Source organism: Mustela nivalis (genome assembly GCF_964662115.1).
Source record: "Mustela nivalis genome assembly, chromosome: 6".
Classification (NCBI taxonomy): domain Eukaryota; kingdom Metazoa; phylum Chordata; class Mammalia; order Carnivora; family Mustelidae; genus Mustela; species Mustela nivalis.
In genome coordinates, this window is record NC_139025.1 from 145446203 (window position 1) to 145465575 (window position 19373).

The 19373-nt window shown below is 49.9% G+C and overlaps 1 protein-coding gene across 1 annotated transcript in view; it reads right to left on the reverse strand.

The window, feature by feature from the left end:
* Positions 1–675: 675 nt before the first annotated feature.
* ST8SIA2 (ST8 alpha-N-acetyl-neuraminide alpha-2,8-sialyltransferase 2) overlaps positions 676–19373 on the reverse strand; it is a 64820-nt gene continuing 46122 nt past the window's right edge. Inside the window, exons 5-6 of the mRNA XM_082736522.1 lie at positions 18923–19216; positions 676–5178 (exon numbers count right to left, since the gene is read on the reverse strand). Coding sequence (XP_082592648.1) covers positions 4893–5178; positions 18923–19216 — 580 coding nt within the window. The 3' untranslated portion in view covers positions 676–4892. The remainder of the gene's footprint in view (positions 5179–18922; positions 19217–19373) is intronic.

Consider the following 19373-nt stretch of genomic DNA (forward strand, 5'->3'; position numbering starts at 1 on the left):
AGGCTAGGGCAGGCTGTTGATGTCACTGGGAATGCTATTAAGGGCATTCATGAGGCAGCACGCACGTCTGGAGTCCCATCTGACCGGCATCAACAAATGTCTCTGTTCCATTCATTCTGGAAGGGGAGCTTTAATTAGGCATGAAGAGATTTATCAAACAGCAGCCCCTTGGAGCTGTTGGTCTCTTTGCCATCTGGACGGATGGCTTCGTACCCTGTGACAACAGCAGTGGGAATGATTTATGAGGTCCCACAGCCCCACCCCCTGGGCCTGGTAAAACCTGAATGGCTTTTGTCCTCTCCCAAAAGGAGAGAGATTTTGCCTTTGTTGATGGGCACACAAGCTAGGGTTCATGTTGAGGTATGTTTGACTCTTTGAAGGTGATCCCAGACCCATGGCAGCCAAGACTGTGCTTGAGGTCGGTTTCCAGTGTGCAGTGAACCAGCCACAGGGATTAATAGAAGAGACCATGGAGTGGGGATAAGACTGGGGTGCAAATTCTGCCAGTGAACTATGGGGCTTCCGCAGTTTTTTTGGCCTCGATTTTATGACCCATCCAATAAGAATACGATTTCTACATCTGCCCACCACATGTGATTTTTTTTTTTTTTTGGAGAGTTTTATGACATTACAGATGCAAAATGACTTCATTAATTAAATAGCCCTCCACAAGCATTAAGGATTTAATCCAACAAACATTTATTGAGCAACTGCTGTGTGCTTTGCACCACTCCTGGTGCTGTAATGGACACAGATGATTAAAACACAGTCCCTGCCCTTGGCGAGCTTACAATCTAAGAACGGTCATAGGACAAGTGCACAATAACTATAATACAAGGCAGAATATGGTAAGTGCCATGAGAAAGGTACAAATAAAGTGCTACGGTGGTTCAGCGGAGGGAGAGATCCCAGTGGTTGGTAGATCAGGGAGGGCTTCATGGAAGATGTGGTTTCTGCACCGGCCTTGAAAGGAACAGAAGAGAGGGTCCCAGGAGATGAGAACAGCAAGACCAAAGGCACAGAGACAGGAAAACCAGGCACCCCTTCCAGCAATGACGATTCTCGATGGACCAGTGCAGGGAATAAAGAAGGAACAGGTCCTTATCTGGTGATCTGTAATAATGTCAGGGTGGTGACTTGTACCTTGTTTCGTGGGCCAGGGGAACTTTTAAAGGCTTCTGAATGGCTGGAGATAAGAATCACGATGCATCTGCAGGATGGGTGGCGGTGTGCAAGCATGCGCAGAGGGAAATGGGGGTGCAGGGAGGGGGAAGAGAGCGCTGCTAAAATTGTGCAAGCAAGGGAGAAGCCAGGGCAGCGCTGGTTGGAAGGGTGACAAGGGAATCCATGGAGAAGAGTCAAAGATGACTTTAGGGTCTCAGACTTGGGTGGTTGAGAGGCTCACGGGGCTTCTAGCAAGAAGAGGGGGGGGGATCGTGGAGGAAGGGGAAGCAGAGATGATAAGCTTGGCTTCGAGGTATGGAGTCTATGATGCCCCTGGAGCAGGGGGGGTGGGCACACAACGGAAGGCACCAATGTAGGGAGTGTCTGTGCAGTGGGGCAAGGTGGGAGGTGGGAAATAATGGCCTGACCCATCTCGGGTCCTTTTTAGAACAAGGGAAGGGTGGTAATAAATAAATCATAAATACATAAATAAATAAATACATAAATAAATGATGAAGAGACGTTGGGAAGGGAGAAGAAACACCGGGAGTACATGGTATCGTAGGCACGGAGGGGACGGGTGTCCTGCAGGGGTCGCTGTGGATCCCAGTGATGTGGGGAGCTCGGTGGTGATGAGGGGTCTTCCCATGAGGCAACATGGAGGGTGCTGAATCTCCCGTCCCCGGAGCATGGAGAACAGGCAGGTCGTGGGAGACGGCACTGCAAGCACTGGAGACCCCTTCCTGGGGCTGCTGGCAGGGAAGGGGAGGGAGGGAAGAGGATGCTGGAGCCTGGATGGGTGGGAGAGTGTGTGCTGGTGGAAGTGAGGACAGAGGTGGCAGAGGCGTGGCTGGGGTGTGTAGGAAAATGTCACTGCCCAGAGGACGGATGTCATGTCCTCAGAAATGCGCGGAAGGAGAGGCGTGTGGAGGAAAGGGATCAGGAGATCTGGGGGAGAGATGGTGTTTCTGGTGGCTTCCTCTCTTCAGCCAAGGAGGCAGCCGATGGAGGGGGTGGTCATTTGGGGGCTTGGCCAGCATGCAGGTCTCGGAGGCTCCAGGGTGGGTGAGGGTGGGGTGATTGGGGACGGCTTAACAGTCAACAAGAGGTGACCAAAGGGTCTTCTGCTCCCAGGATGGCTGTGACCACTGCAGTTACAAGGCGGTGGACCAGGGTGGCGGGGACAGGGTGCAGGCTGGGACTCCTTGGGGCCACCCAGGCTAGCTGGCTTGTGCATTTAGCTGCTCTCAACAGGCAGAGGGGACGGGCTGCCTCCTGACTGTGTGCCCCGGTGGAGGAGCAAGAGGAGGTGGGGGAAGCCCAGGTCCTGGAGCTCCTGCCATCAGGTGGCTGGTGCACTTGGGCAGTGCAAGACCTGTGACTTGGGGAACAGAGGGGTGCAGAGGGTCCTGGCTTCCCAGGGCAGGTTGTCAGGACTCCTTCTACTTCAACAGCCACTGGTGTCCGTTTAAGGAACCTAGACCAATATAGGACAGAAGGAAAACCAGCTCTTCCACGGAGCTCTGGCCTTAAACTGCCCCACAGGGTGGACTGGTGGCTGGTACACGAAGCGTGGGGCCAATCTAGGACCTGACGTCCCAGCTCCCCTCAGGACTCACCCCTGGAACGTTCTGAAGTCCAAAGCCCCTGTTAATCCACCGAGGCCCAGGAAATTCTACCTGCTCCCCAGGGCACTCCCAGCTTCAGACATTAAATGTCTTCCAGGGCCTTTGAGATCCTCCCGATGAAAGGTTCTGGAGAAGCGTAAAATATGATACTAATTATTTCCACTTCTTGCGAGGAAGTCCAAACCACGCAGTTCCCACAGAGACTGTTAGGGCTGTTGCTTTTTAAATATTCATTTTATAACGCAAATCCCAAATCTCAGACTTGAAGCATCCATGGCAAGGACAACAAGAGAAGAAACAGAGAAGCAGGGTGGCGGTTGCAGCCATGGCTTGGACACAGAGCACCCACGTGCAGGTGAATGGTTCTGAACATCCTCCCACCGCCTCCGTTTGCTGCCCACCAGCCATTAATTTAGAGCAAATGTCCTGGTCTGAATTGCTGCTGATTAATTATGTCCGGTCTCATGTGCTTGGGAGCAGATCTCGGTTACTTTTCTTAACTCCCTTCACCTTCCAGATAATGGTTTTTTACTTAGCTTTCAAATATGTTTTAAAACACTGTTATTTATCAGGCAAGGGAATACATCCAAACCGCCTAATGCTTGTCTATATGTGACCTCTGATTCCAGCCCCTAAGTGATTGGCATGGAGCCCAGATTTCCCTGGGAAGATTAGGCCATGTATATGGATACTGCATTTGGATTTGGGTTAAAAAAAAAAAAAAAAAGTCTTTACAATTAATCTTCATGGGGGCAAAAGGGATTTTGTGAATTTCTCAAATCATTGCCTCCATAGAGAGGATGGGTGGGTGGGGGTGGGCAGCGGAGCCTCTCCCTGCACGCTGGAGATGTTCAGTGTTGGAGCTCAATGCCGGCTAGTGTGACATCGGGAGAGGAAAATGACGAGAAAGTGACATGGATGCGGCGGTCTGGCTGCAGACGCCCCGTGAGCACACGATGCAGGAAGCAAACAGAGTGGTTACAGAGAAATGAAGCAAGGTGCTTAACATCCTTTTAGGTCTCACACTCTGGGGCTCTATGAGGCGCCCAGAAAGGCAATTATATGTATTTTAAAAAAGGATGACATTTATCTTGACGGTGCCCTTTCAAGCTTTGGCTGTGGCTTCCCTGGTGGAAGAAGGGGACAGGACGGTCCCTCATGTGACATTCTAATAGAGCAGGAAGGGGGCTGACCCAGCGGGTGACATCTCAGGTCCCTTCCTCCTTGGTGGACTCTAGACATTTTAAAGAACACCCACCAGACCACCACGTTCTAGACACTCTTCTGCCTTATTGTGGGGTGGAGTGCTGTCCCCAAGCGGGAGATCTCAATTTTTCCAAAACGCCAGGTGAACACCCCCTGTAGTCTTCAGGGTCATCTGCCTGGTCTGTCCAGGTTCTTGGTGGTTCTTGCAAAGCCAGAGTATGGACTGTCCTTGGTTTCTTCTCCAGCCGTCTCTCCATAGCTGTGGAAGCCTGTCTGGAACAGCTGGGTCCACCGTGAATCATCCCTCGGACAGTTTTACTCTAAGTTTGTGGAACAAGGCTCGCGGCCCTGAAGTGGCCTCTGCTTCTTGGTGTCCTTGTCCTCCTTTGCCAGGCTGAACCCTTCAACCTCCTTCTCCTCTGTGAACAGCACCATTTTAGACTTGGGTCCAGTTGTCCCCTCTGGGTCTTGGCTCACCCAGAATCCACGTGTCTCAGAGGCTCGGGGCAGCTGCCAAGAAGGGGCTCTCCATTCATCCATGAGCCCAAAGATCTCTCCAACCCAGATCATCCAAAGTCATGGGACTGGCTTCTTTTCATGTCAAGTCCTTCTGCCCCTAAAGATGGACTGAGTCTCAATCCGGTTTGGGTGGGTTCTCCACACCTTCTTCCTGTGGCTTATCTGCCTAATGCTAGATGAACACCACACAGTTATAAATACTCAGGTCAATATATATATGCAGGTATATATATATATATTCTGGTCACTGTTTTACACTTTAACAAAGAAAACCACTAGCCTGCTTGTTCTATAATTTGCGCCACCCCGACTCCCATCTGCCTGTGGTGTAGCTGGCAGGAAATGTGAGCCACTGAGTCCCACGGGGTGCCCACCTTACGTGGCCCCATCGCACTGGCCAACAGTCAGTTTCAAAGCCCCCTGCTCATGCAGGCTCTTGAGGGCCTTGAACTCCAAGGGCATGGTGTGGGGGCTGGCCTGGGAGGTGTAACCATACTTGAGGCTATCGTAATAGTGGTACTTGACGGGGTTCTGGTTCTGATCTAGTGGAAAGGGCCAGAAGCCGTAGAGGTAGATCTGGTTGCAGAAACGTGTGGCCAGGGTGTACATCAAGAGACCAGTGGTGGGTCTCTTGATGTGGACCTTGTTGGTTAGCCAGTACCTGAAAAAAAAAAAAAAGAAAGAAAAGAAAAGAAAAAGAAAGAAAAAAAAGAAGAGAAAAGAAACATGAGTTTGTGAATCATCCCTTCCAGGAAGAGGACAGTTTTAACCTGTCCAGCAGTCTCCCTCGTCTTCACCACTCCAGGAGCTGTGGAGACCACTGACCCCTGGTTCCTTTCACAGAGGACTGACTACCTACCTTTATTAAGAAACAGAACTCTTCCCTATGCTGTGAGCTTTCCCATATAGGATTTTTATGGAAACACGAGGAGCCCATTAGGAGGTACAGATGCAGAAATGAGGCACAGAGACAAAAGTGGCTTGCCCCATGCCACCTAGGTAGAAAGGGCAAGACCTTGACCTGGACTAAGGCCTGTTGGAATCTAAAGTGGGAACGGGCAAAGTTTTTCTATAAAGAGCCAGCTGGTGGATATTTTTGGCTTTGCAGTCACGCTCCTGGCCTCTGCTGTGGGAGCACGAGAGAGCCGGCCAAAGAGGACTCATGTGGGTGTGGCAGCTTGCTGCTTGGGCCGCTGCATGCAGACCCCCTATTAAGGGGCGGCTCTTGTACGGTGCCCCCCCATCTTCCCTTTGCGGAGGGTCCCATGTGCTTCCCTCTGCATGTCACCATTCCTGACTCCAGCAGAGACCTCCTTGTCTCTTGAGTGTCATAGGATTTCCTTCCATCCCTGCCTGCAGGACCTCCACCCTCTAACCATAGGTGGCTGCCTTGAGAGTTGAGGAGACACCAGAGGGTGCTCTGCCCGGTGAAACCAGGTTCAGCCATGCTCTCTTCTCAAGGCCTGTTGTGGCGCTTGGTGTATCTCCTTCTGAATTGGGAGTTCCGACTTCCTACCTAGGAATCTGGCAGGGATAGCGAGAGGAGCTATGGAGAATTGGGAAGAGCACGGCGTTAGGCTAATGGACGCTAGTGCTGGAGGAGGCACTGAGCTACCTCTGCCCATAGAAGGTGTCAGTTTACCTTAACCAAGACAGCATTGAGGAAGAACCCAGCTCTAATCCACAGACGAGGAGACAGAGGTCTGGGGAGCTACCAACTTTTTAGATCTGTGCTTCAAGTGACAGTTCTGTTAACAGCTACCTGCGTGCCTTTGGGCTGGTCACTTCTCCCTGCTGGACCTAATTTTTCACATCTTTGTGATAATGGGCCATAGACTAGGGGATCTCCAAGTTTCAACTCAATCTAGACCTTTCTCCAGAAGCAGGAAAATGTCCATTCTCTTTGCCGCCATTTTGGCTTTCCACTATGGTTCTTCCGCTTGGATTTAGAACTCATCGGGATGTGCGGTTTAACCTCTTTCTTTCTCATAAAAAGCTTCTGCTAACCCTACACTGGATACCTTTAAAGGCAATGCATATGCCTTGGTGGAAAGATGGAGTTCCTTACCATCAACTCCTCATTACTGTGTGTCCACACCAGACACTGGCCATGTTTTTCTGTCCTCAAACTCTGTGCGCCTCACCGCACCTGGTCCACCTGCCTCTGTGAAAAACATCCACTCCCCAACCCCAGCGTGGCTCCTGAGGACACCTCAGCCCTGTGGCAGGTGTGACTTTATAGTCAAACGCACCAATTAAACTCAAGCCAGAAGCAAACGTATGCCAGGCAAAACATTTACGTGTTGCTGAAAGTTGAAACGGTCTCATATTCTTCACAGTGCTTTTGGGGACAAATTGGTTGGGCAGGGGGTAGATTTTCTAGAAGCTCCAGCACGCCCTTCCTCTTACAAGTGGTTCTTTCTACCGACCCAAAAATGAAACACCAAGACATTCCAGAAAGTTCACCTTAAATCCTTTTTTTTTTCCGGAGGAGATTAACCTTTGAAACAGACAAAGGTTACAGATTCCTAGTAACCCATATAGTTTTAGTAAATAATGTAATATTTTATATAATGAAACACATTTCAAGGACCCCTCACCCCATCCTGTAAACATGATTCTCGGAGGCACTGTGCCGACCTCCAGGAGAGTCCCTAGACAGCCAGTCTTTTGTCGTAAGCTTGTCAGTTGAAGACCACTTTGCTTGCTTCTTTTCCTGTTTCATTCTGTCTGGGCCAAAAAACTTCCTTATGGGTGAATTTTTCAACCCAGAATCAGATGGAGGGGACAAAGGCAGAGAGCAAGACAATGGCTCCCTTAACCACAAACACAACTGGGAAGTAATAGGGAAAAGCTTGTGTGGACATCCCACAGACCTTCATCATTTCTTCCTTGAACTGCTGAGAGGCTTACTCCCAGCTAATATGCGGAAGGCATGGTGCTGGCTCAGGGGGGCATCCGTGGTTGATGCTCACGAGATAAGATGCTCTTCCTGAGATAACTTGCACATTGTAGGTTCAATGTGGCTGAACTGAGCTTGGGAAGGGTGCTGAGGGGCAAAGGCAGGGAAGTGGAAGGAGGAAAGAACCCCAGCAGAGTAGCAGCTGATATTTGCATCACCCCACACATCCTTGCAAAGTGCTCATCCACATTGGTTTAATTACTTATGATGATGGGGAGCTCACCCCTTCATAAAATTGCATTTTCAATTCTAACTCAATGCTTCTTGACCAAGACTGTACACTGAGTCACCTGGAGCTTTAAGAGGACAGATCCTGAGTACAACCTCCGGGTATAGGTTGGACACTGGGATTTTTAAAACCTTCCCCAGTCATTCAAATGTGCATCCAAGGTTAAGAAGCCCTGCTCTCATTGGTGGGTGGTTCTGCTAAGAATGAGGTATATTTAGAGAAAATATGGGCAAAGAGAAAGCCTCAGGAATAGTCATCAAGTTTTAAAGACGATTTGGCCGGGGGAACTTGTCAAGTCCTGTGGCCTGGCAGGAGATGTTAACTGGGAGCTGGGAGCTAGGAGCTGGGATGTGTGAAGGGAAAACCAGTGCCTGGCCTCAGGGTTGCCAAGACAACAGGGAGGGTCCCATGGTGCTGTGGCATTTAAAGGGGTTACCAGTTTTATTGTTGTCCAGTATAGTGGTGTCGAAGGGTGTATGAGAGAGCTGGATTTTTATGCCATTTCTCCAAATTTTTGAATGTTGGCAACTAATTAAAAAAAATTAGAAACATCATGTGAGGTCCTGTTGGGTGAGTCAGCAGACCATATGTGTGGGTGATCCATGGGCCTCCCAGATTGAACTTGTTCTCTTGTTTCAGGTTCCAGAAGGAAAACAGGAGAGTCCAGGGAGACAGGCCCGAGTAGAGGCACTCCTCGAGCTGCTGGTTAGACAAGGCTTAGAAAAAATGCGGCATAGACTCCCCACTCCTGGTTTTGGGCCTTTTCCACCCCATGGTGATTCCAGGAGGGTCGTGGCCTGACATGAGCCGGCTGTCGATCCTCCCGAGGGACGTGCAAGCCACTGCAGTGTCCCTCCTGAGAGCATAGCGCTATTTGCTCCCTGAGCAAATTTAAGCCCTAACACCGGTCACAAATGCCTTATTAGGGATTTGTGGTTTGTTTGTTTTCCTATTGTAAGGCCTTAGCCTGAGAAGGCGTTCAGAAATGAATTTCTTCTCAGGACATCGGTGCTGTGCTCAGAGACATGGAGGGAAGAGTTTGATCTGCAGGAGGTCTGAGGTTACTCGGACACATGCTGCGCCCTGCCTGCAGGTGGGACTTTCCTCTTCCTGTCCCCAAGGTCAACTGTCTTCCCCTCCCCACCAAAACTAAGCACATGCATTACATCTTCCTGGAAATGTTCCTTTTGTTCCACCCTCTTCTTCCTAGTTCATGCTGAGGTAATCACTTCCATGTATTATCATGAACTTGGCTTCTACTTCTGCTGTTGTGCTTGTCAATCTGGCCTGACCCTCCTACACAGAACAGTGCTGGCATCTCCCTGGGGACAGGGGTCATGCCTCACAGCCCTGGTAGGGGGTTCAGAGGCACCTGGCTCCCTGCATGGCACAATCAGTGCACTGTGGCCCGGACAGAAGCACTCAACAAACACTCCATGTGCCCTCCTACATCTCCCAGCATTCCTTGCAATGGGGCTGTGGTCACGTGACCAGTTCTGGCCAAGAAGCTGTGACAGGAAGTGTGTCCTTTGGGGGCCAACCTTCTCCTCTGCCTTAGGGACCCTCCAAGCCTCCCGTAAAGATGGTGTCAGCCTAACAAGGAAGAAGCCTAGATCCCTGGATCACTGACTGGAAGAGAGCCAGTGCCGACCTGCATCACACTTCCCATGAATGAGAAATCAGCTTGTCGGGCTAAGCCGCGAGGGGCTGGGATGTCGTTACTGCCACGCAGCCTAGAACCACTATCTATCATCCAGGGTTCCAGGTGCTCAGCAAATGTCTGACTCACATGGAACTGAAAAATAGGAAGAAGTCAAAAAAGAGGAAGAGGGAAGCCAGCATGGCACACAGGTTTGTACCTGTGGCTGGGAGGGACAGGGAGAGAGGGGCGCAGCCTCTCGTATCTGCTGCCAGCTTTCCCCCAAGAACCAATCACTGGGAGAGGCGTTAACAGCCCAGGAGGCTCCAGAATGAATGGGGAGCTCTGTGGCATGGAGGGGCTGACTTATTTCCCATCCCGGCACCACAGGTGAACAAGAACATTCCTGAGCCATGTCTGACTGGGACGCGGGGGCGCCATTTAATGAGCAGTTTGTAATAGCCGCTGACTGAGTTACGTGGGAACAAATCACTCTTGATTTCCTTTCTATCCCCCTCGGCCACTCTGGCCAGCTTAGAGACTGTGTGTGTGGCTGACTTGTAGACGATTTCCTTCCTCAGGATAACAGCTGGGTGTTAAAACACAAACTAATTAATTTTGCCTTCCCAAATGAGGTTAGCTGGGTGCATCCGAGACGTTGTATTGACAATGCACCTTTAATATTCCAGTCTTGAGATTTTAATTAGAAGGCAAAGTAATCATAAAGAAGGCAGTAATTATTTTCCAAATTGGTTATCCCAATTGCCAAGACGATTAAGCGCTGTATTTTATGAGCATGGACAGCTATAGACGAGGATCGCCAAAATCATCTCCAAAGCACATTTGTCCTTCTTTCTGAATTCCTGAGCTCGGTATGTGGCAAGCACAGTGGCTGCCACTGTGGGAAAAAGGGACCAAAACGGCCTTCTCTAAGATGCTAAAAGCACTTTGTGGAACATAGCTCATATTGTCCCTTAAGGAGCAGGAATGCCTTACAGGTGGTTGCCATGGCACACTTGGGGACACTTTGTGCGAGATGAGCAGCAAAGTTGGGGGCAGGACCCTCAGACCCCTGGTTTCCCATTATCCACACCAGCAGCCTGGGCTCTGGTCTGGGGGTCCATAGCCCATTGCTGTCTTTTCCTTGGGAAGACTGCCCAGGGCTCTTGTCTCCTGGGGGAATACCTCAGGATGAGGCTGCCCAGCTTTGTGAGCATGGAGAGCTGGGGGTTTTGTCTCAAGATTAGGGGCTGGAGTGCAGAGCTGACCCAGTCCTATTGATGCCTGAGGTCGATTCCTGGTCCCTAAGCCTCAGTGCCCACCCAAACCAGTATCCTTCACTCAAGTAAACAAGGTTGACTTGAAGGATGACCATGCCACCAGAATTTCTCCAGGGACTCTTGGAGTCCCGAGGACAATACCCAGTGGCCTTGGCCAGGCTTGGGAAGCCCTTGTGACCTGGGACTGAGATCCCTCCCACCACCTGGCCCTCAGAGCCACACGCTATAAGGACCTTCTTGATTCCTACCAAGACACCACCAACTCCCAGCTCTCCTGGCCAGCAACTCTGTCTTATGGTCTCAGCTTTGATGTCACTTCCCAGACCTCCCCATATGGGTCCATTTTACGATGTTCTTTTCCAATCACAACACTTAACCATACTATGCTATCATTATTTACTTGTCTTTCCCCTCCCCTACAATTTACAATTCTGTGAGCCAGTGGACTGACTTCCTACTCCTTATATAACCCCAGATCCTTATAGCTCATGTGTAAAGTGGGTGCACCACAAATCTCTAGTTTATGAAGCCAGGAGAGAAAATGAGCAAGCAGAGGCTAGTGTCCCCTTGGGGGGGGGGGCGCACTGGAAGAAACCAAGGAGGCTGGTTTTCCTGCAGACCCGCAGGTCTGTACATGGGAGAGGCAGGCTAGTCGTGCCTTAGACCATTTGTTGCCAAAAGAAAGGAGAAAAATCATGATGGCTGATAACTTCAGAGCTTCCTCCTCCTTCATGGGGGGCCCCTGCGGGTGTCGAGAGACACTCACAGGGATCACCTCTGGCCCAGCAGGGTTTCAGAAAGTCTACCTCTTGGGGGCTGAAAACTTGTGGCTGGTGTTGGATTCTGGAATCTAAACTGATGCCGCTCCAAACAGGAAAAAAAAATTATAATTAACCTCATTTATAATGAAAGGAATCCAATTCCACACAACAATCAGATGGCATTTTCCATTGGATTCGCAACGAGAACAAGTATTGGTGACCTACCATGCTGGTGAGCTGGTGAGGTTATGGGAAAGCAGGCATTTTCAATCACCGGAGGTGGGACTGTAACTTGGTACCTGCTTCTAGGGAGGGCAATTTGGTAACCTCTATAAAAACTAATGATGCTTACATGCATCTCTTTTTAGCAATGGCATGCCTAAAAGTGAGCCTCTAGATGTACATATGTGTGTAGATGCCGGTATAAGATGATCACTGTAGCACTGATTATACTAGCAAAAGATTGGAAAAACCTGCGATGCCCACCAATGACTTCTGCTCCCATAAATTATGGTCCAGACACTGTGAAGGAGAGCAAGGTGGTGTGCTTTGATGTGGAATAATTTCCAGAATTTAGCAAGGTACGATGTTTAAAACATGCTCCCTTATGTGTAAAAGTGGATATTTCTGGAAGAATACACACAGAAAACCAGTGTAACAGACTGCCTCTGTGGAGGAGGGCTCACTCGTTCTTCACTTTAAATCCTTTATACTGTTTGGATTTTTCTTTTTACTATGTGCATTGCTGTTTGAAAAAAAAAATTGAGACAATCTATGAAAAATGATGAAATGCCATCTGTGCCTTAAGACCACAGACCTCCTTCTTTTTCTCTATGTAACATTGTGATGGGATATATTTCTGCACTCTGTGTCCCCTGGAGGAGACCGGAACCCAGCTCCTGGACTGAATCTGGGGACATGCTCTTAGGACCATGCGATGGCCATGTCTGGGAGGAGGGTCCTCCAACCTGCGCTGGTCTCGGTTCTCATTCTCTGCGCCATGCTTACTCTCTTGCCTGTCCAGTGTGCAGGTTTCTGCTCCCCACTGCCAGACAGCAATGCCCACAATACTGATCTGCTGCTCCGGCCCTGGCAGGGATGCCCGCTGGACCACTGCCATCCTAGGGCTGACGTTCAGCATGTTTGGTGCCTAATTAAGCACCAATTCACAGGCTTCCTCTGCACCAGGCCTGTGGTCTGGGTGGCTAAATGGGCCAGGCAGCAGGCTGCTTTCCTGCCCGAGGGCCACCCTCTCCACGGGTCACAGCCTTCCCTATTGTCGTAATTGAATCAGAGCCATTCACTACCATCTGCAGACCAGAGTTTTCCCCTTCCTGCAGCCATATTCAACTGCCGGGGTGTCCTTCCCCTGGGCTGTTCGCTTCCCTTGCCAACAGCCAGCCAGGGCACTGTGCCACTCTTGCAGGCTGACACAACCGAAAGCCCCCTGGAAGTAAGATTCAAAGGGTAGGCTTTCTCTGCCCCACACTGCTCCCTCCCTGCAATGCCCAGGTCCCATAAAGGCCCCAAAATGTCAGGAATCTCCAGAGGAGCTGGTGGTTAGAGATTCTGCTGGCACAGGTGTGATGAATCAATGAATCTCTGAGTGGAAACTGTGGACCATCTAACCCAACCAATATGGGTTGAATGATATTCCCTCAGAATTCATCTGTGGAGGTCAACCTCCAGTACCTCAGAATGCGATCTTATTTAGAGATAAGGGTCTTTACAGAGGTAAGCAAGTTAAAATGAGGTTGTTAAGGGGACCCCTGTTCCAACCCAATTTTATAAGCAGGGGGCATTTGGAGATACACAGGCACACAGAAAGAATGATGGAGAAAGGTCCTCCACAAGAGAAAGAGGAAGGCCTGAGGGAGGGTCTTCCCTCAGTGCTCTGAGAAGGACTTCTAGCCTCCAGATCTGCAAGACAATAACTTTCTGTTGTCCATTTAGGCCACATGGCCTGTGGTCCTTTGTTACAGCAGCGCTGACAGACTCATACACTAATTCTGTAGGATGCGGAGTTCCCAAGTCATGGCCCAGCAAGGAGCATTCACTCCTGCCTGAACAAGAGGCAACCAAGCTCAGTTCAGAGAACCTTATTTGTTGGGATGCTCTTCTCAGCACCCAGATGAAGTCAGAATCCTCGTAGATCCCTTCTCAACCTTGGTTCTACATCTGGAGCCTTGCAGTCCAAATCTGTGAGCCGCTCAAGGGCAAAGGCCTTGTTTCATTGATTTTTGTGTTCCCCCAGCACAGGCCCGGGGCCTTCTAGGTTATAGCAAATAAATATTTGTTAATTGAAGAAAGATTGCTCCCACGCTCCTTGGAGACCTCTCTCCCCAAACCTTTCGACTTTCGAATTTCTCTGCCACTGGGGTGCCTCTCCAGCCTGGGTCCCGAAACTTCTCCAGGTCAGATTTGACCAAGGTCATTGCTGACCTCCTTGAGTCTCAAAACATTATACATCCATCGCTGTGATCTAAGATCATCTTATCCCTTTGAGAAACCACGTGCCTGCTGCTGATTGGTACTGTTCATCACACATGTACAATTGTTTAGAACCTAAGCACAGAATCTTGCATTTGTCTGTATTAAATTTCTCCCTCTTCGATTAGCTCATTGTTTCAGTCTATCAAAAGAAGTTTGGATTCAACTCTGAGGCCCCAATTATTAGGAATCCCCCCCCGAAAAGTTGTGTCTTCCGCAAACTGACTAAGGAGACCATTGATGCCTTCACTTAAGTTACTGGTAAAAATGGGGACAGTTGGGGCACCTGGGTGGCTCAGTGGGTTAAAGCCTCTGCCCTGACCAGTCACCAGAGGCTCTCTGAGTATCAGGCACTATGCAGGAGAGAGGAATGCAGCACAAAGTGGCAGTATCCTGGCCTCGAGGCACTGACAACTTAACAATTAATAATAAGAAGTAGGTTAATAACCACAAATGTGTAGGAGGAGACTGTTTAGCCAGGAGAATGGAAACTGTGTTCATGTGGTCCCTTCACATGAAGCCTGGCTCTACCACGTGCCAGCTTATAGTACTAGATGGACTTAATATGACCAGCACTGGGCTCTAAAGTGATTTAAGTAAATGATTTCATTTGGTCCTCATGACAAGCCCACTTGCTGTTAATAGAGCATCTCATGTTTTTTTTCCCCCCATGAAAGGATGGACTGGGGACACTAAACCAGTCTAAGGAGCACAGTGAGTTGTATGTGGACACGTTTGGGCATGTCAAGCCACCCAGCTGCATTCAGGGTGAGTGGACGCACAGCTGCTATGTGAGGATGGCTGCTTTCCTTTGGAAAGATGGCTTGGCTGTGAAGGAGCAGTCAAGCAAATGAGGGAGGCAAAGGCCAAGGCAACGTCAAGGGGCGAACAACACTGAGAGCCTCAATGGGGGGTTCCACAAGACTGTGTCAAGGCTCAGATTCCAGAGGGTGTTTGATGGGACCCTGAGGTGTTCTGACCTTTCAGCTTGTTCTGCCTGGTGGGAACACTGTCCCAGACTCAGAAGAACTGCCGTGCACCCAGGGAGACCTGATACACCGCTGTGTGGTCTCCTCACACCACTTCTCTGGTGTGACAGCACCTGCCCCACGGAGCTGATGGGGGCCCCAAATCCAGAACTGGCTGGATTTGAATTTGCTGCCTCTGGTGTCCTGGCTAGAGTGAGGTGCTATGCTTCAGTTCCTGGTTGTGCCCCTTCCTGGCTCGGTGGCTTCCTACTCATCACCCAACTCATCTGGGCATCAACTTCCTCCTTTGCAGAATGAACATATTAAGATGCCTCAAAGATGATTCCCACTTGACATTCCCACCAGCAGGCACAAGGGTTCCGATTTCCTCACATCTTCACCAACACGTGTTATTTCCCACGTTTTGATAGCGTCCATCCCAGCGGGTGGGAAGTGGTATCTCACTGCGGTTTTGATTTACAATTTCCCAATGATGAGTGATGTTGAGCATCTTTTCATGTGCTTATTGGCCATCTGTATATCTTCTCTGGAAAAAAAAGTCCATCCAAGTCCTCTGCCCTTGTAAAAATTAGGTTGTTTGATTATTTATGGTGTTGTTGAGTTGTACTCAACATATACTCCGGATATTAATCCCTTATCAGATACATGATTTGCAACTATTTACCCCCATTCTATGAGTAGGTCCCCACCCCCTGCCATACTAGATCGGCTTTTTGGTGCATGAAAAGTTTTAGTTTAATGAAGTCCCTTTTATCTCCTTTTTTTCTTTCATTTCCTGTGTTTTTGGTGTGATACTTAAGAAACCATTGCAAGACCCAAGATCATAAAGATTTTCTGCTACATTTTCCTCTAACAGCCAATTACTTCTAATCGAATGGCGCACTTGAAAGTGGTCAAGATGGGTTACTACCAAATCACAAGTTGGCAAAGATGTGGTGAAATGGAATAGCAGGTGTGGGGGAAAATGTGGAGAAACTGAATCCCTCGTGTGCTGCTGGTCGATCGCAACATGGTGCAGACACCATGGAAGGCGGGATGGATGTTCTTCAAAAAATTAAAAACAGGACGACTGTATGATCCAGCCATGGAAAGCAGAGTCTCGAAGAACTATCTGCTCACACGTGTTGACAGCAGCACTATTCACCACAGTCAAGAGGTGAAAGCAACCCAAATGTCCAGCTATGGACGGATGGACAAACAAAATCTGGCGCACACATACAACAGAATATTATCCAGTCTTCGAAAGAAAGGCTGTTCTGACACAGGCTCTGGCACGGATGGACCTTGAGGATGACACGTTAAGTGGAATCTGTCAGTCACAGAAAGGCAAGTGCAGTAGCAATCTCCTTGAATGAAGTATCTAAAGTAGCCAAATTCATGGAAACTGAAGTAGAAAGGTTACTGTATCAGGGGATGGAGGGAGGGAGGGTTGGGGAAAAGGGGACTTGTTATTTAATGCGTATAGAGTTTCAGATGTGCAAATGAAGTTCTGGAGATTTGTTTCACAACACGGGGTATATACTTAACTACTGAGCTGCACAGTTAACAATGGTTAAAGTAGTAAATTTTATGTTGTGTCTATTTTATCGCAATAAAAATGTTTATCTCCTCCACTTCATAAAGAGAGGGTTTATTGAACAATAGATTTTTAAGTATGGAAACAAGATTATTCTGTAAACTACAGTCTACGTTGGAACTCTGAGGTGAAGACATCCTGACAGGTGAATCTAACTTTTGTCCACTCTTCTACTACAGAATCCTTTATCCAATGGAGCCTAAATAAACCCTCCACCCTGTGGTTTCACCCTCCGGTCCTACTTCTACCTCTGAAGTCTATAGGGCAGGTCCAAACCCTTGCTGGGTGGTTGGTGGCCATAGGGATGACTGACTGACTGTGTCTCCCTTGGCCAGCTCAGACCACACATTCAGATGTAGGCAAGAGACAGAGAAAAGTGAGAGACAGACAAAAGCAGGGCTCAGGGAGGTAATGGACCTGTTTCACCACCTGAGTAATGGAGGTGGGATTTGAACCCAGGTGTCCCTAACTCCAAAGCCTATGGTTCTCATGCTAGACCAGGCTGCCTCTGGGCCAGTTTCCTCTTCAGCCATCTTTTCTACGAACCCTCAGTTTTTTCTCCCGTGGCTTTGTTCTGCCTCCCCCATCCCTTCAGCCCATTCTTCCTCTTGAGGCAAACCCCAGGGTAAGTTCCCGCCTCGTCTGGGCAAGCCCTCGCTCTCGCTACCGGCACTGCCCACCTTTCCTGTAATGTCTGACAGGACCCGACCCTGCAGAGGGAGAGGGCCATTGGCAGAAATCCATTCTGAGGCCCCTGAAGCCCTCTTCCCTGCCAGCTCCTCCCCTTGCTAAAAGCAGAAACCAGCCCCGTTCTCTCCTGCAATATTTCCTCCCGGGAGTTCCTGCAAGGGAAGATGTTGCCATCCCAGGATTAACAGCCTGTTTGTTTAAAGGGCTTATTACTGGTGCTTAATGCTATTTTGACAGATGAAAGTGAGTCAATTATAGCTGGAAATAGCTCTGGCTGTAAACGTTTCTTATAGGTAGTAGCCCATTCCCTGTCTGAGGGACTACTTCTTTTTACCATGAGCAAGTCCTTCCCCTTCTCGCATCTCCTCTGACCCCCAAACCTTTCCTCCTTCCAGGCAGAGACAACATATAAGGCATGGAGCCCAGACTCCATGAGATGGGGGGTTGCTGGGACAGGGAGGAGGTAGATGTGCAAGGAAGACCTCACAGGTTGACCTCCAGGGTAAGGAATGTGGCCCCAGTGAGCCCTCTGTCCATCAGGTGTCACTCTGCTCCATCAGCCACAAGCGTCGCCACCTCTTCCTGAATGTTTTGCTCGGTTTTTCTTGGGGGTAATGGGTTTCCGTGCTGGTAACACAGCCTAATCAGATCAGGGCCGGTCACAGGCTTGGGGGTCTCGGGGGTCACCTTTGTGAGGACAGCAAGAATCTATGTGGGTTGGACAGAGAGCTTTCTGGGGGCCACACTGAGTTATGCTTGGGCCCCAGGAAAGAGCATTTCAGTGTCAGCATGGGTCTGTATGATGCGCTCGCTTGTGCCACTGGAGCAGGATGGTGAAGTGCCACGTGTTTAGGTGAGGTGGGTACAGGGCTTGATCCCAAGCTGCAAGCTCAGGAGTGTGGACAGGCGTATTTGTAACAGCCATCTCAAACTTAATATGTCCAAACTTAATACCCCCAAACATGCCTGGGCTCTCCTCTCACAGAAAATGGCACCACGGTCCACCCATACTCTCAAGCTCTAATCCTTGTTTTGAAAGGTGGCTTTCAAAAAAGGATCCTTTTAAAAAAGGATCTTTTTTTTAAAGATCTTATTTATTTATTTGATAGAGAGAGATCACAAGTAGGCAGGGAGTCAGGCAGAGAGAGGGGGGCGAGCGGCTCCTGACCAGAGAGCCCCACACGGGGCTGGATCCCAAGACCCTAAAACCATGACCTAAGCCGAAGGCAGAGGTTTAACCCACTGAGCCACCCAGGCACCCCTCAAGCTCTAATCCTAACAGCCATTCTGGATTCTTCTCTTTCTCTCCCTCCTCGAGATCCTCAAATAGAATCCACCAACAAATCCTGCTGCCTCTACGCCAAAGTTTCCAGCTAATCTGAGCGACCTGTTGCCTATCTACTACCACGACCCCAGTCTTAGCCACAAGCAGTCCTGACGCAGACCATTGCAAGAGCTTCCAGCCTATTTTCCTCTTTCCATCCTTGCCCCTCATGGTTTACTCCCTACGCAGCCCCGATGGGAGGACCGTTCTCAACCCAGCTCTCCGGGCGGGCCCTATGGATTGGTCAAACCGGGCATGCTGGAAGAAACCCATTTAGCAGCCCCAGCTCCTTTCTCCAGGAAAGGATGTGCAGGAAGACCAGGCCGATGCCGAGGTCATAGAACTCACGCGTGGTAAGCTGGGATGCAAATGCGTCTGGGCGGGGAATATCGCCCACCAAGCCCTGCCCAGGCTCCGCGCCGACCCACTGCCCACCCCTGCCCACCCCGCGGAGAGGCCGCTCACCCGCGGACGGCGTGCAGCAGGCGCAGAGAGGGGTACGCAGTACGCACGTTGACGTGGTGCTTCAGGATAAGCTCGTTGACCCACTCAACACGCTCCTTGCCGCCCCTGGCCATGAAGGCGGGAATCCACAGGATGCTGCCGTTGAGACTGTGCAGCCGCTGGAGTAGCTTTTCCCGCCACGTGGCGTTGACCAAGTCCTCAAAGGCCCGTTGGATGACGGAAGGGTTCATGGTCACCAGGTCCGTCTTGAGCCCCACGTCCCGCGCGTACTCCTGCACCGGGGCCAGGTTGCACCTGCCAGAGAGAAAGTCGTCACGGTCCTTTGGGGAGAGATGAGACGCTGCTGCCTACAGTTCATTTCATCCAACCTTTACCTCCTGTCCCCTCTCCTCATCTTCCAGCACGGTCCCCCCGCTCCCGCCCCATCATCCCTCATTCCCATATTTACTAG